This window comes from Stenella coeruleoalba, assembly GCF_951394435.1.
Source record: "Stenella coeruleoalba genome assembly, chromosome: 8".
Taxonomy (NCBI): Eukaryota; Metazoa; Chordata; class Mammalia; order Artiodactyla; family Delphinidae; genus Stenella; species Stenella coeruleoalba.
Window position 1 is genome coordinate 60108616 of NC_137154.1, and position 15786 is coordinate 60124401.

Sequence of the window (15786 nt, forward strand, 5' to 3'; positions counted from 1 at the left end):
GATACTTACAAATAATTCTAAATGGTAGGTGGTATCCCCAGTTTACAGATGAAATTGAATCATTCACTTATAAAATTGTAAAACAAGAATGAGAACCTGGCTTTGCTTCATTCCATTCCATAATATTTCTGCAATTTACAAAAATACCCTAATAGGCACATCAGACTACCTGGAGGTTGGTTAAGGAAGACTTTATAGAGGTGGTGGTATTTGAGTCTTGGAGGATAAATTGAAGTGGTGTCCACACTGGTAGGAGGCAAGGGTATCTATGAAGAATAAGCAGCAAAATTGAAGGCTCGAAAACACTTCATGTGTTTTTATATGGTTAAAACCCAGTAATGTTGAATAGAACGAGTCTTCTTGGTCATGCTGAGGACTGTGTATCATACTGATGACCACAGCAGCCACTAGAAATTTTAAACAGAGGTGATATCCTTTATGCATCTAAGGTTGGCCTTTTTTTTTTTTTTTTTTTTTTTTTTTTTGCGGTACGCAGGCCTCTCACTGTTGTGGCCTTTCCTGTTGCGGAGCAGAGGCTCTGGACGTGCAGGCTCAGCGGCCATGGCTCACGGGCCCATACGCTCTGCGGCATGTGGGATCTTCCCGGACCGGGGCACGAACCTGTGTCCCCTGCATCGGCGGGTGGACTCTCAACCACTGCGCCACCAGGGAAGCCCTGGCCTTTGTTTTTAAAGAATCAAGTGAATAAAAATTTAAAGAGATTAGCAAATGCTACAGAGAGGTCGAGTGAGAAAACGTGTCCACTGAATTTGAGAGAGAGAAACACATTATGTGATGCCCCAACATATGAATATACATGAACAATATCATGGAAGAAATGCTGGGGTCTGAATCTAAAAATGTAGGCAAAACTTCCTGTTGTGCCTTTTTTGGGGAAGACCATCCATAGCTTTTACCAAATGATTAAAAGTATGTCACAATCAAGAGGAAGGCAACATTCAAACCTACAAGTGTACTAAGGGTATTTGGGAAACATTTAAAGACTTATAGGTGGGGAGGTGAGAAATAAGCACAAGTAAAGAAGTAAAATAAAACCAGCAATGGGAAAAAAATTTTTTTAAATAGGTAGTCAGCAAAGTTACGAAATACGGAAAAATTAAGACGTATCCCCTATTGACTGAAGAAGAGTTGAGTATGGGAGAGAGGGGACAAAATAATAAAAGCTGCTCATCTCTGAAATTTAACTGGAGAGATTTAATTGTAGTTGAACAAATAGAGATGTTAGCACTTAGGTTTAAAAGGAACTTGTTGGAGAAAGATTGAAAACAGATGACTGATAAGTCAGTCTCGGAGCTAGAAGGAGATACTATCAATAGCACAAAAGGATTTAGTTGGAGTGGCGGAGGGACAGTATTTCTCTGAGATGTTCATAGGTATTTGCAGTTGAAATTGAGATTCCTAGTTTTTGTTTGATGTAGATGTTGGGTATTGATTTAGAAGTGTGCCCCCCAATTTGGCTGTGCATTAGAATCACAGTGAATGCTAAGAAGAGATTGCTTATCTCGAGAGTCTTATTTAGTAGATTCTCATTCAGAGACACCTCTAATATTTAAGAAGCTCCATAGCTTTTTAAACACCAAAGCTAATGTTTTATGTCAATTACATCCCAATTTAAAAAAGCTCTATAGTTAATTCTGTTATAATAAATGGCCAGATCTGACAACTGACCTAGAAATCAGCAACACCTAATTTTAGCCCCCTAAAAAAATGGAAAAGTAGTGAACACATACCATTAGGAACTAGAACCATTATTCTACACAAAAGAGTATAGCAAAGAAAGCTAAAGGAAGCCTCAGGGAAGCTGGAATATTGTCTTGTTTTTTTTGGCCACACTGTGCAGCATGTGGATGTTAGTTCCCTGACCAGGGATCGAACTCACGCCCCCTGCAGTGTAAATGCGCAGTCTTAACCACTAACCACTGGATCGCCAGGGAGGTCCCTGGAATACTGTCTTTTGAAATAAGAGTTGAAGTTTGTGAGAAGAAATAAAAGGAATATTGTATTAAAATCTACAAATTTCATTGTTCATACCCTATTTACAATGTTCTCTGATTTCAACATAATTTACCTATTTTTAAACATCCAACTTTTAGGTTCCATTAAATACTACAAAGGAATTTGTTATTCAGCTCAAAATAAAATAAGCTTTGGGGAGAAAAATAAGGACCTAATTATTATATATATTAAAAATTTAATAAGTACTGTGTGATATCACTATATGTGGAATCTAAAAAATAAACTAGTGAATATAACAAAAAAGAAAACGACTCACAAATATAGAGAACTAGCAGTTACCAGAGTGAAGGGGGAGGGGCAAGATAGGAGTAGGGGATCAAGAGGTACAAACTGCTATGTAGAAAATAAATAAGCTACAAGGATATATTGTACAGCACAGGGAATCTAGCCCATATTTTATAATAACTATAAATGGATTATAGCCCTTAAAAATTGTGAATCACTGTGGTACACCTGAGACTTACATATATTTCACTATATTTCAATATTAAAAAAAGAAAAAAAAGATTCTCACAGAATAGTTTAACCTAAAATAAACAATTTTAGATTCTAGTTATATTTTCCTGGCTGTCTTTCTTTACAGCCTATTTAACATCTAACGAATGCTTCGAGGGGTTTATACAAAACATTCAGGAAGATATAAGGAGGCATCTAAGCATGTCTACAAATGGAAAGGTTTAGCTGACTAAAGAGGTAATCTGGAGGTAGAAATGGAAAATCAGACTAGTGTCAAGAAAGGCCTGAACTTCTACTGTAGGAGTAGGAAGTTTCCTCCTACTCTTATATGGGGTCAGCTCTCTGAAATAATGAACACTTTGTTGGGCAGGTGGGGAAGAGCAAGTTAAAGAATAAGAGCAAAAATGCACCCATGGGGTGCCCCAGTGAGGGATTAGAGGTGAGCACCAAAGGGAAAGAAAGAATGCTTGGGAAGTAAGAGGGTCTATAGGCAGAAAAGAGTAGAGACGGTTACCAAAATCCACTTAATTCTTGTCCTGGAGTTGGTCCTACTCCCTCCTCTAGAACTAGATGAAAGAGCTGGTTTACAGGGGATTAGAGGAACAACCTGACTTATCACCCCACTTTGGAAAAATTGAGGTAGAGATGGAGGACTAGCCAATTTTACTCATTGTAACCATAAGCTTCCTACTTAAAAGGGTTTTGAGTCTCTGGAATGCTGAGATGCCCACTTCAGTGTGTTCTGAAACCTGTTTCACTTGAGAAACTTCCTTCATAGTCAGTCCCTCACTTACCTTGAAATCCCGTGCAATCTGGTTTTTACATCTTGCCTATTTCATTAAAATTGCTCTCCTGAATATTATCAATGACTCCTTGCCAAAACCAGTGTGCTTTTCTTAGCCTCTTAATCGCTATTGGCCCACATAATTCTTTTTTTTTAATTGAATTTTTTTTAAATTTTATTTATTTATTTTTGGCTGGTTGGGTCTTTGTTGCTGCTCACGGGCTTTCTCTAGTTGCGGCGAGTGGGGGCTACTCTTCATTGTGGTGCACGAGCTTCTCATTGTGGCTTCTCTCATTGCGGAGCACGGGCTATAGGCGTGCAGGCTTCAGTAGTTGTGGCACACGGGCTCAGTAGTTGTGGCTCACGGGCTCTAGAGCACAGGATCAGTAGTTGTGATGCACGGGCTTAGTTGCTCCACAGCATGTGGGATCTTCGTGGCCCAGGGCTCAAACCCGTGTCCCCTGCATTGGCAGGTGGACTCTCAACCACTGCGCCACCAGGGAAGCCCGGCAGGCAGATTCTTAACCACTGCACCACCAGGGAAGCCCAGGCATTCTTTTATAATTATCAGTTTATTAACGTTTTCTAACTCTTCAGCCAATTTTTAAAAAATTTATATTTTCCTAAAAATTGTCCAAGTCTGGGCTTCCCTGGTGGCGCAGTGGTTGAGAGTCCGCCTGCCAATGCAGGGGACACGGGTTCGTGTCCTGGTCCGGGAGGATCCCACATGCCACAGAGCGGCTGGGCCTGTGAGCCATGGCCGCTGAGCCTGCGCGTCTGGAGCCTGTGCTCCGCAACGGGAGAGGCCACAGCAGTGAGAGGCCCGCGTACCGCAAAAAAAAAAAAAAAATGTCCAAGTCAATTTTTAAGATTATAAGGTTACACTAAATAATTCACTTGTTTTCAAAGTCCCTAATATCTGTAATGTGTTCCCTTTGCTTCTGATATTGTTTTCTCTCTTCTTCTTCCTCAGATTTGCTGTCTGTTTATTGTTCTTTTTGAACATCAGCTACTATTATGATCAATTTTATTTTCTATTTCTTTAACTTCTGCTTTTATTTTTAATTCCTTTCAAGTTTATTTTGGGAGATTTTACTTTTTCTGCTTCTCTATGTTTCTGTTTCCTTTTCTGATCCTTTCCACCAAGTGTGTATCCTTTAAGAGTGTGCTGCCTTATTCCCTCAGCCTCAGTGTGTTTATCCATACAACAGAGCAAAAAAGTAATGCCTTTACCATTATTATATAAGTGGCTACAAACACTGTATTAATTTGGAGTTCAGTCATAGTGGGTTCCAACTCCCCACCACCTAGTTATGGGATCTTGGCCAAATCTTGATTTCTTCACCTGTAAAAATAGAAATAATAATACAGATTAAGACTATTTGCAAATCATTTAGCATAAAAACTGGCCCATATTAATAACTCAATAGATGTCTGGTAAGACAATAGGCCTCAGTTGCCCCATTTCCAAAAATGAGGGCATTGGGCTGACTAATCCCAAATTCCTTTCCAACTGAAAAATTTTACTTTTCTTACTTTTCTTTTGGCCACGCCAAGCAGCATGCAGCATCTCAGTTCCCCGACCAGGGATCAAACCCATGCCCCCTGCAGTGGAAGTGCAGAGTCTTAACCATTGGACCACCAGCAAAGTCCCTGAAAAATTTTACTTTCAATCTATCAGTTCATCCACCAGACAATCAACCAACCATCAACCCACTTACCCACACAACAGTTAGTAATTCCTTCCCTTCAACTAAGTATTCTAAATGTTAGGAATGCCATGATGAATAATGATACAGTTTCCACCTTCCAGAAGGTCAGAGTCCCTGGGGGGTAGGGGTGAGAACCACCTGTTAAACAGGTAATTGTAATACAGTATGATAAGTGGTCTAATAAAGGATGTGGGAATTCAAGAGATTTCGAGGAGTATGCACAGCAAAATCAAAGATCTAGGTTGGAAACCTAATGCGAGGACTTAATACTTACTAGCTGTGTACCCTCAGGCAATTAACTTTGGTGCTGTACTTCTCTAACTGTAGAAAGGAACAGTAATACTATCCTGGTAGGTTAGGTGAAGGATTAAACAGAAAAACTAATATAAAGCGCTTAGTACAGTGCCAGATTCATCATAAGAACTCAACAAATGGAAGTTATTAATGTTACAAGAGGCCATGGAAGTTAAAGAAAGGCATTTACTGTATTTCAAGAGAGGAAAGGTAGGGTCGGGGGAATTTGCCAGCTGTGTTCACTAAACAAAACCTGTGGCAAAAGGATAGGAAAAAACAGGGTAAAAGGAGAATCAAGGTGGGTGATGCCCTTGGAGGGCAGAGAATTCTAATTTCTGTATTTTCAGCTGCTAGCACAAGACCTGACCCATATATTTGCTATAAATATGAATGGAAGAATACACGTTATGCAGTAGGCTTGCAGAAAAAGATCTGGGCCAAAATGTTGAAAGTAAACATTTTACAGTGAAAGGAACCTTGGAGTCAGGAGACCTGGTGCAGCCTTTTGACTGATGACCTGTTTTTATACTGGCTTCACAACTTACCTGCTGTTGGATCTTAGCAAATTACTGATACCTTGAATCTCCTCACCTGTAAAATGGGGATAACACCTACCTTACAAAATTAGTGTGAGAATTAGTACCAAGCGATTATCAAAGAGCCTGGCAGTAGTAACACGCAACAATGATAGCGCTGCAGCTGCTAACTCCTCCGTTAGGTCTTTTGTCCATACTTATGAAATGATAGGGTAAGAATATATTTTCTCCAATGCTCCAACCAGCACTGAAAAATGACACTCGGTTTGCCGAGGATAAAAGGCCCTGCCCGGCCCGAGGCACACACGCGGGTCACCTACATCGACTGCAGTCCTGGAGTCTCCACGTGCGTCGCCGAGCCACGGCGGGCGCGACCTATGCCAGGCCGTTATAGAGGCGGGGCCTAGACAGGCTGAATGTGAGACCGAGCGGAACTTCATCGAAAACCGGTCCATTCCACAATCTCTAGAGGAGAAGCTTAGAGGTTAAAAAACAAAAAACAAAAAACAAACAAACAAAAATTTGCAGGGAAGCCGGAAGTGACGCACGACCGCGAGGGAGCGGAAATGACCGCAGCACGCCGGAAGTTTACTCATTTCCAAGGCGACGGCTCCACCATCGCTGCAACGGCTGGAGTCGGGACGCTGGAAAGCGACTTAGAGGAGAGGGTACTCGCCGACGGCGGCCGCCGCCACAGTGAATCGCGGGGAGTAGCAACCGAAGACGGCGGCCGCCGCACCAGCCATCGCGTGTGGAGGATAAACGGCCTGCACGGCCATCGCGGCGACCAATCCAGGGAAAGAGTTAGCGAAGGCCAGGGCTTTAGTCGTAGCGAAGACAGGGAAGGAATCCGTGAAGGCAGCGACCACCGCTGCAGGGTACCGACGGGAAGAGCAAGTGAAGACGTCCGCTTCTCCCGCAATGACTCAAGAAGGGTCAGTGAAGACCTGGGCCACCGTCGCAGTGTCTCTCAGGAGAGAGTCAGGGGAGACCGTGGCCACCGTCCCAGCAACTCTTGGGAGAGAGTAAGGGGAGACCGCAGCAGCGACGTGAGTTTAAGTGAAGTCGGAAGCCACCCCACTAGTGACTCCGGGGGAACGGTCAGAGAAGACCGCGGCCTCCATCTCAGTGGGACTTGGGAGGGAGTCAGGGAGCTCCGGGGTCCCCGAACCAGCGACTCTGGGGAGAGAGGCAGTGACGACCACAGCCGCCGCCTCAGTGGCTCTTGGGAGGGCGGAAGTGTGGATGGCGGCCGCAGCCTCAGCAGTTCCTGGGAGGAGGGGGTGAGTGAAGACCGCGGCTACATGGCCAGCGACTCCTCCGTCGTGAGCGTCAGCGAAGACGCCAGCCGCCGCCGCTTCTGGGAGAGAGAAAGCGAAGACGAAGGTTCCCGCTGCCGGGGCTCCTGGGAGAGAACGACGGAGGACGGCGTCCCCGGGCCTAGCGACGACGAGGAAGACAGCCGCTGCTGCACTGGCTCGTGGGTGACAGCGAGCGAAGACCGCCGCAGCAGCAGGGGCCTGGACTCGACTCCTCCCCGGAGTCCGAGGGGTCGCACCATGCCCGGGGTGTCCGGTTCAGGCCCCTTCACCTTCTGCACGGAGACTGCGACCCCCTGTGAGTCAGATTACTTCACTGGCCCTCATCTCTGCCACACTCCTTTTCTCACTTCAGCTCACAGGAGCTTCGCCCCTTCTGGCAGTTCCCTTTCTCACCTGTCACTCCTCATTTCCCTTAATTGATCTGTTTTCAGTAGGTCACAGAGCTGCTCACCTGGCCCCCATCCTTCCTCATTTCAGCTTTACTTCCTTTTTTATTTTTCTATCTGCGCGCATTCCTGAGACTTCGTTCCCAGCTGACATCAACTCTTGTTAAAATGTATGGACCCTTTTAAGTTCTACCGTCTCTGCAGTATTTGACTCTGGAGATAATGTTAGACTTATCTCATTTTCTTCCTTCCACTCTGCTGACTCTATCTATCTATCTATCTACCTACCTACCTATCTATCTACTTATCTACCCTGAATTTTCTTCTATCCTCTTTTTAAAACGTTGCTTTTTCCCTTGGATAGTGCCATCATTAGTGCTTTTTTCCTTGTCATGTACTATGGCTTCAACCCTAGTGACGACCCCGGAATCTGTTATTCATTCAGTCATCCAGTAAATATTTATTGAGTGCCTATTATGTGCTTTGTCTTAAGGATACGTAAGCAAAGAAGACAGGCACATTCCTTCCTTCTAGTGGGGAAGATGAATACTCAACAAGTAATTACTGGTGTGATGAATGCTATAAAGAAGAATAGAGAGCCGTTGGCTCCAGTATAGGGTGAGGTTGGGGATCAGAAAAAGCTGCCTAATACTGAGACACAGCTAACACTGAGAACTCAACTCCAGGCCTCTCACTGGAGCTGTAGACTCATATGTACAACTCCTTTCTGGAACTCTTCCATGGGCACCTCAAGATCAACACATTCAGAATATAATTTTGTATTCATATGCCCTCTCTGTCCTTTCGTGTTCGCTGTCTCAGTGGCAGTACACCATTTATGTAACTAAGCCAGACACCTTCGAGTTGTCCCGTTACTTTTCCCTTATTTCACCCACTATATCCATCCAAGTTCAATTCATCCTGCTTCCTTAATACATGTTGAATCTGTCTCCTTTTCTGTTCCTACTGCCATTCACTTGGTTGAGGGTCTCAACCTCTCTGGTGTAGACTACTGTAGATATCTTCCTACATGGTCTCCTTGAGTCTATACTCTTGCGCTTTGCTCAATGAATTCGCCTTACTGCAGCCAGCCATATACAAAGCATTACAAATCTGATCATTCTTATTCTTCTGCTTAAAATCCCTCAATGACTCCCCACTCTGCTCAAGTTCAGCAAGTTCCAGCACAGCCTGCCTCTTGTCTAATTCTAGCCTCTTTTCCTTCCACTTTATGCTTCAACAATAGGGTGGGTATTTTTATAGTTTCTTGACCTGTCCAGGATGCCTTTCCCCACATCCATTTCACCTGGCAAATTCCTGCTAATCCTTGAAGATTCATCTTAGGTGTTACCTTCTCTAGGAATCTTTTTCTGCTCTCCTTCCCTCCTACCCTAGCTAAGTTAGAAGTCTTCTGTGCTTTCATAACTTCTTATGAATATTTCTGTCATTGCTCTTACTACATTGTTTTGTAATTGTGTTTGTATATCTCTGTGAGTCCCTTGAGGATAGAGATCATGTCTTATCTTTTTATCCTTATGGTAGATACCAGATTAATGTTGAGTGAATAGATGGGTGGATGAATGAATAAATTGGAACGGAATGTGGTGAGAAAAAAGGCTGTCAAATTAGATGGAGCCAAATTATGGGAGGGCATAGACTGTCATACTGAGGGCTTGGATTTGGTTCTCTAGACTAGCAGTGGATAACCAGAAGCAGTTCAGAGTGGAGGAATGAAGTGATCAGAATAGTGTCCTTGTATACGATGGATTAGAGCATCCCTGTATAAAATGTATTAGGGTGGGTAGAACGTCATTTGCAGTACTAATTTAAAGGAGAATAATGGAAGGCCCTGGAGGTCCAGTGGTTAAGACTCCGTGCTTCCACTGCATGGGGCACGGGTTCGATCCCTGGTCGAGGAGCTAAGACCCCACATGCCTTACGGCATGGCCAAAATATAAAAAAACAAACATAAAGGAGAGTAATGAAGGTCTGACCTAGGGGATTAACATCATTAAACATTTACCAAGTGGTTTGGTTTTCTCGGGGTGCTTCCTTACTCTCTTTCCAGTATGCATAGATCTTAATTGTCCTTCAAAGACTTGCTCGAGTGTTTCCTCCTCCACCTTTATTTTACCTGTAATCTCTTAGGATGTTACTGTCAGGTTTTCGATTTCATCGAATTTATCCCAATAGATTTTAAAGTGTCAGTGGAAAGAAAATGTCTTAAATCCATGTCTATTCATTGTGTTATCATAGCGCCTGGCATATGGTACATGCTCAAAGGACTTTTGAGTAAAATGCATAGCATTTTGCTAAGGGTTGGTATAAGAAATGATTTCAGCTGTCAAGAAATTAACATGCTAATTGTGGAGAGAGGACATATACATAGATATAAATAGTAATACAAGGCTGCATAGATTATCTGCCAGAGGTGTTGGTGAGTTCTTTTCAAAACAATTTGAGTTCAGGAATTGTGCCTGTTTGTTTGGTTTAGGAAATGCTTTGATTGAACTATTTACTTCTTCCTTCTCCAACAACTGTCTGTTCGTGCTTAGATACTTTTATTACTTCTGGTTCACAATGCACATTAAAATATTTCACGGTACAGTAAGGCTGACAATCCAGTCTTGATGTTTGGAACATTATATTATAAAATATAAGACGCTAGAATGTATGAAGTAAAAATTGTGACCTGCCATTCCTTTCTTAGTGTAGGACATATGAGGAAGATATGAAAAATATTAGTAAAATATATCTGCCTATGTGAGATAAGGTTCTGGTAAAGTCTTTTTCACTGGAGAGTACGCCTTTGTTACAGAGAATAGCTGGGCAGATTTCAAAATGGTTACCTCTCTCCCCCTTTACCAAAGACATGAAGTGATTTTTCTTGGTTTTTCACAGTGATAACCTGGTGGCGTTTTGAAGGTAAAATCTATGAAAATGAGGGGACCTCCTAAGACTATGGCCCCGAGGAGTTTCTCACTGTTAGGCTACTACATACCCAGTCCCCAGCAATTTGTCAAAATTACTATTTAAGTGCTTTTAGAAGCTTATGGTTCTAGTGACTTCTGCTCCAGGTAAGCTGAACTTGACTGTGTTTCTCTGTATTTGCCTGTCTCTCCAAATTCAGGGTGGCCGTTTGCCCCGAGACCTCAATTCTTTGATGAGTGCAAGAAAAGTTGTTGACTTTGTTTGTTCTGCTTTTTTCCTGTATGGATGGGGGTGACAACGTCCGTGCTCTTTACATATTAGAGCTGAAATTGAAGTCAGATTAAGATGTTAATCACAAACATCTTTGTAGTAAATTATTTGGAAAGCCAAAGTGATTTTGTACTTTCAGTTCAGTCGTTGCTTTAGTCTTTTTTTAGTTTTGTAATATATTTTAAGCAATTTTGTTTTTCAGTGGGTGCCAGGAAGAAAGTGCATTTTGGTAGCATACATGATGCAGTACGCGCTGGAGATGTAAAGCAGCTTTCAAAAATAGTAGAACGTGGTACCAGCATTAATGAAGTTGACGTTCTCCATAAACTTACCCCTTTACATTGGGCAGCACATTCTGGCAGTTTGGAGGTAAGAAACTATATAAGTTATTAAACTGAGGTAAGTTTAGCGCTGTTGACAGTTTTGTAAATTTAGCAAACAGGACTGAGGCCTTATGCTAGGCACTGAAAATATTTTTCTTTTCTTTTTTTAAAAAAATTTATTTTATTGAAGTATAGTTGATTTACAATGTTGTGTTAATTTCTGCTGTACAGCAGAGTGATTCAGTTATACATTTATATACAAATATTTTTCTTTTCAGTTCAGTCTAACATTTGGGTGTTCTGGTTACCTTAGTAATAAGTTATCCTAAAACTTGGTGGTATAAAATAACTATTTATTTATGCTCAGGAGTGAACCAGGAATTTGGATTTCAGGGACAGCTTGTCTCTACTCCATGATGTTTGGGGCTCCACCTAGAAGATTTAAAAGCCAGGGCTGGAATCTTCTGAAGGCTTGTTCATGCAGACATCTGGTAGTAGATGCTGGTTGTAGACTGTGCCCCTTGATCCCTCTCCACGGGGGTCTTTTTGTGAGGTCCCCACATGTGGGTTAGTCTGTGCTTCCTCACAGGGTGGCAGCTGGGTTCCTAAGGCAAGCATACAGGGTAACTTGCAGAGGATAACGTAATGCATACCTGGCTGTATGAAATCCTAATATTTTTGCTGTAGTTGCTTCAGATTTTTGGAAAAGAAATGGAGTATCACAGATACATTTGAAGTCCCTGAGCACCCCTCCCAGGTGTCATTTCTCTCCTTCCAACTCCAGAGATAACTATTACCCTGAATTTGGTGTTTATTATTACCATATATGTTTTATGCTGTTATTACATATGATTATATCACTGTTTTAAAGAACATGTTTTATATAAATGTCATCATATTATTTGTATCATTCTGCAGCTTGCTTTTTTTGTTCAACAATGTGTTTTTGAATTTTAACGACGTGGTTACATATATATACTCTAGTTCATTCCTTTCAGCCATGTTGTAATAGTCTATTCTTAGATGAATATCAGAATTTCTCGATTTTTTTGATTGATGGATATTTCATTGGTTTCAATTTTTCACTAGTACAAGCAGTGTTTAGTGAATATTGTTATGCACAACTTCTTTTTTTATTAATTTATTTTATTGAAATATAGTTGATTTACAGTGTTGTCTTAATTTCCGCTGTATGGCAAAGTGATTCAGTTATACGTATGTATATATATTATTTTTCATATTCTTTTCCATTATAGTGTATCACAGGATATTGAATATAGTTCCCTGTGCTGTACAGTAGGACCTTGTTGTTTATCCATTCTGTATATAATAGTTTGCACCTGCTAATCCCAAACTCCCAATCCACCCTCTCCCACCCCCCTCCCCCTTGGCAACCACAAGTCTGTTCTCTATGTCTGTGAGTCTGTTTGTGTTTCATAGATAAGTTCATTTGTATGCACAACTTCTTATCCTTGGGCTGTGTGCAAAGCCAACTGGAATTTTTCTCACAATTCATGGTTGTGTGTGGGGAGCTTATTTTAGCTATTACATTTCTCCAGTCTGTAGGCTGCAGTAGGTCTATTCACTATGCAACTCTCTTTTTTCCCTGCCACACAAACAGAGTCTGCTTTCCATGAATATGGCTCCTCTGTGTGATTTCTTTGTTTGGGCTTTTCTGCTTTTTGGAACCAAATCTGGTCCAAAGAATCTCTCTGCACCAGTTTGTGTGCCCCACTTGAACTGTAGGGGTTTTTGCTTTGGCCTTTTAGTGGCTTCCTCTCACCTGGGAGAAATGTGCCTTGACGGGTCTTTCTGTGCTTGCAGCCCTGCATGGGGATTTTCTCTGGTGTTTGCTCCCACATTCCTGTTTGATCTATATTTTGGCAGCTTTCCCATCTGTTTTGTGGTTTCAGATATCTCCTAGCTTCATCAAAGATGGAGTTTTCTTGCTCTTTTTTAAATTTTTTAAATGATTTTGAAGAGAGGAGGAAATACTGATTTTACTCTGCCATATTTGAAATAAGATAGGACTTGTTGCTATACCATTTATTTCATCTCTTTCCTGGGATCTTTTCAGCTTCTCTGATTAACCTACCCTGCCTTCTCTAAAATTAGTGGTTTTCTTTATGCTCTTGCCAATGGGTGTCTCTCTTCAACTTTACACTCTCTCTCCAGGCCATTTTTAGACTTCCTTGGCTTAATCACTTCTACATAATAATTCATTGATTCGCTTTCTCTCCAGAATTTGAATTCTGGTTTCTGCATCCGGCGCTTATCAACAGCTCATACATATCTGACTGGCATCTTAAATTTAGTTGGTCTAAAACTAAACTGTTATTCTTTTCCCTCCCTTTCTTAGTTTTCCAGGCTAATGTCCTTTGCATCATATTGAGTTGTGTCAGGAGTTTACAGAAGCAAAACACAGTATCAGCATTTGTCTAGGTCAAGTGCTTCATGATGCACATTGATGTAGTGAGAACTGATCCCTAAGTCAGTTGATTCTGTTCCATCTTTGTCTCTCAAATTTGTCCTTTACACCTTCGTAGCCACTGCCTTAGAGCTACTTGATTTCCTTCTTTCCTCTCTTGTCTACTTCTAGTTCATAACGGGCATACAAAATTATTGCTCTAAAACAAAAATCTGCTATTACTTAAAACCTTCCTTAAGTCCCTGTAGTGACTCTCTATACCCTGTAGGATGAAGTTTAAGCTATTTAATATGGTAGACTTACCTCTCCAACCTCATCTCCCATCAGACTTGTTTCATGTTGCAGTACTGGTGACTACTCTCATTTCCCAAACTAGTCCACTGTTTCATATTATCATAGACTGTGTACATGCCGTTTCATCTGGCTGGTCTCACCTCTTCCCAGTGGTTAGCTTGTTGAAATCCAGGTCAGGTAGCACCCACTTGGCAGGGCCTTCTGTGTTTCCCCCCTCAGTATCCTCCAACTAGCAACTTTTCCCTCAATTTTATACACATTTAAAAAATTGTATTTATCACATTGAATTGCATTCTCTGTTAGATATTTTTTAATATTCTTTTATAAAAAAAATAGTTATTTATTTGTTTTTTATTTATTTGTCTGTGCCGGGTCTTAGTTGCAGCATGCGGGATATAGTTCCCTGACCAGGGATCGAACCCGGGCCCCCTGAATTGGGAGCACGGAGTCTTAACCACAGGACCACCAGGGCAGTCCCTCTCTGTTAGATTTTGAGCTCTTTGGGGCCTCCCTGGTGGCGCAGTGGTTGAGAGTCCGCCTGCCGATGCAGGGGACACGGGTTCGTGCCCCGGTCCGGGAGGATCCCACATGCTGCGGAGCGGCTCGTCCCGTGAGCCATGGCCGCTGAGTCTGCGCGTCCGGAGCCTGTGCTCCGCAACAGGAGAGGCCACAACAGTGAGAGGCCCGCGTACCGCAAAAAAACAAAAATAAAAACAATAGATTTTGAGCTCTTTGAAGGTACCGTTTGGATTTTATTTATCTTTTTTCCCACAGCATCTAGCATAGTGTCTGGCATATTAGAGTCACATTGCGGGTTCCCAATAAATGTTTGTTGTATTGATGAATTTGTTGAATTAAATTTATATTTTTACTGTATAGCATAGTGCATAGCAGCTGTTCAAGAAATGTTTGTTAAATTTTAACAAAAATAAATCTAAATCAAAAGGTTTTGGCGACTTTCTACTTTCCCATTTGAGGATCATCTCCTAATTCTCTACTTGAGTACTGCATTAATACCTTTACATTTTGTTATCCTTTCTGAAATTTCTTAAGACTCATGGTACTATGTTGGTAGTATAAAATGATCACTAAATTAACAGCTGGTGAAAATTGTGCTTTGTTAGACTTCATTTTTTTTCTCCTGTCAGATGAAATCAGCTTTTGAGCCCCTGTAGTAAACTTTTATTTCAGATATACTTTGCACCTTCAGAATTTTCTTTTTTTTTAAATTCTGTCTCTTTATTTTCTATTTGATGAATCATTGTCATCATATTTTTGTTTGATTCATTAAACATAAATTTTAAAAAATTAATTAATTTATTTGGCTGCATTGGGTCTTCATTGCTGCATGCGGGCTTTCTCTAGTTGCAGCGAGCGGGAGCTACTCTTTGTTGCAGTGCGCAGGCTTTTCATTGTGGTGGCTTCTCTTGTTGCGGAGCCCAGGCTCTAGGTGTGCGGGCTTCAGTAGTTGTGGCACGTGGGCTCAGTAGTTGTGGTGCACAGGCTTAGTTGCTCCACAGCATGTGGGATCTTCCTGGACCAGGGCTCCAACCGGTGCCCCCTGCATTGGCAGGGGGGTTTTTAACCACTGTGCTAACAGGGAAGTCCCAACATAAATTCTTTAAAAAATAATTTCTTTTAGTTCTCTAAAGCTATATGTAATAGCTGCTTTGAAGTCTTTCTGAGCTGAGCATCTGGGCCCTCTCAGAGATGGTTTCCTTTTTTTTTCTTTTTTGTCCACACCTCATGGCATGTGGGATCTTTGTTCCCTGACCAGGGATGGGACCTGTGCCCACTGCATTGGAAGTGTGGAGTCTTAACCACTGGACCGCCAGGGAAGTACCTCAGAGATGGTTTCCATCGATTCCTTTTTATTCCTGTGTATGTGTTATACATTCTTGTTTTCTTTGTATGTCTCATAATTTTTTAGTTTGGACATTTTGAAAACTGGACATTTTATTTTTATTTTTTGCAGTGCTTAGTATTTATTAGGTGCCTTGAGTTTTGGTATGT

General features: G+C 41.7%; 1 protein-coding gene across 7 annotated transcripts in view; it reads left to right on the forward strand.

Moving 5' to 3' along the window:
- The first annotated feature begins 6432 nt into the window (after window positions 1-6432).
- Window positions 6433-15786, forward strand: part of ANKRD42 (ankyrin repeat domain 42) — an 80669-nt gene continuing 71315 nt past the window's right edge. For all 7 annotated transcript variants that reach the window (XR_013829434.1, XR_013829435.1, XM_079929201.1 and 4 more), the window contains exons 1-2: window positions 6433-7436; window positions 10931-11097. Coding sequence is in view for 5 of the 7 variants with exons in the window: in XM_079929201.1 (XP_079785327.1) it covers window positions 7124-7436; window positions 10931-11097 (480 nt within the window). In the remaining 2 variants the exon portion in view is untranslated. The remainder of the gene's footprint in view (window positions 7437-10930; window positions 11098-15786) is intronic.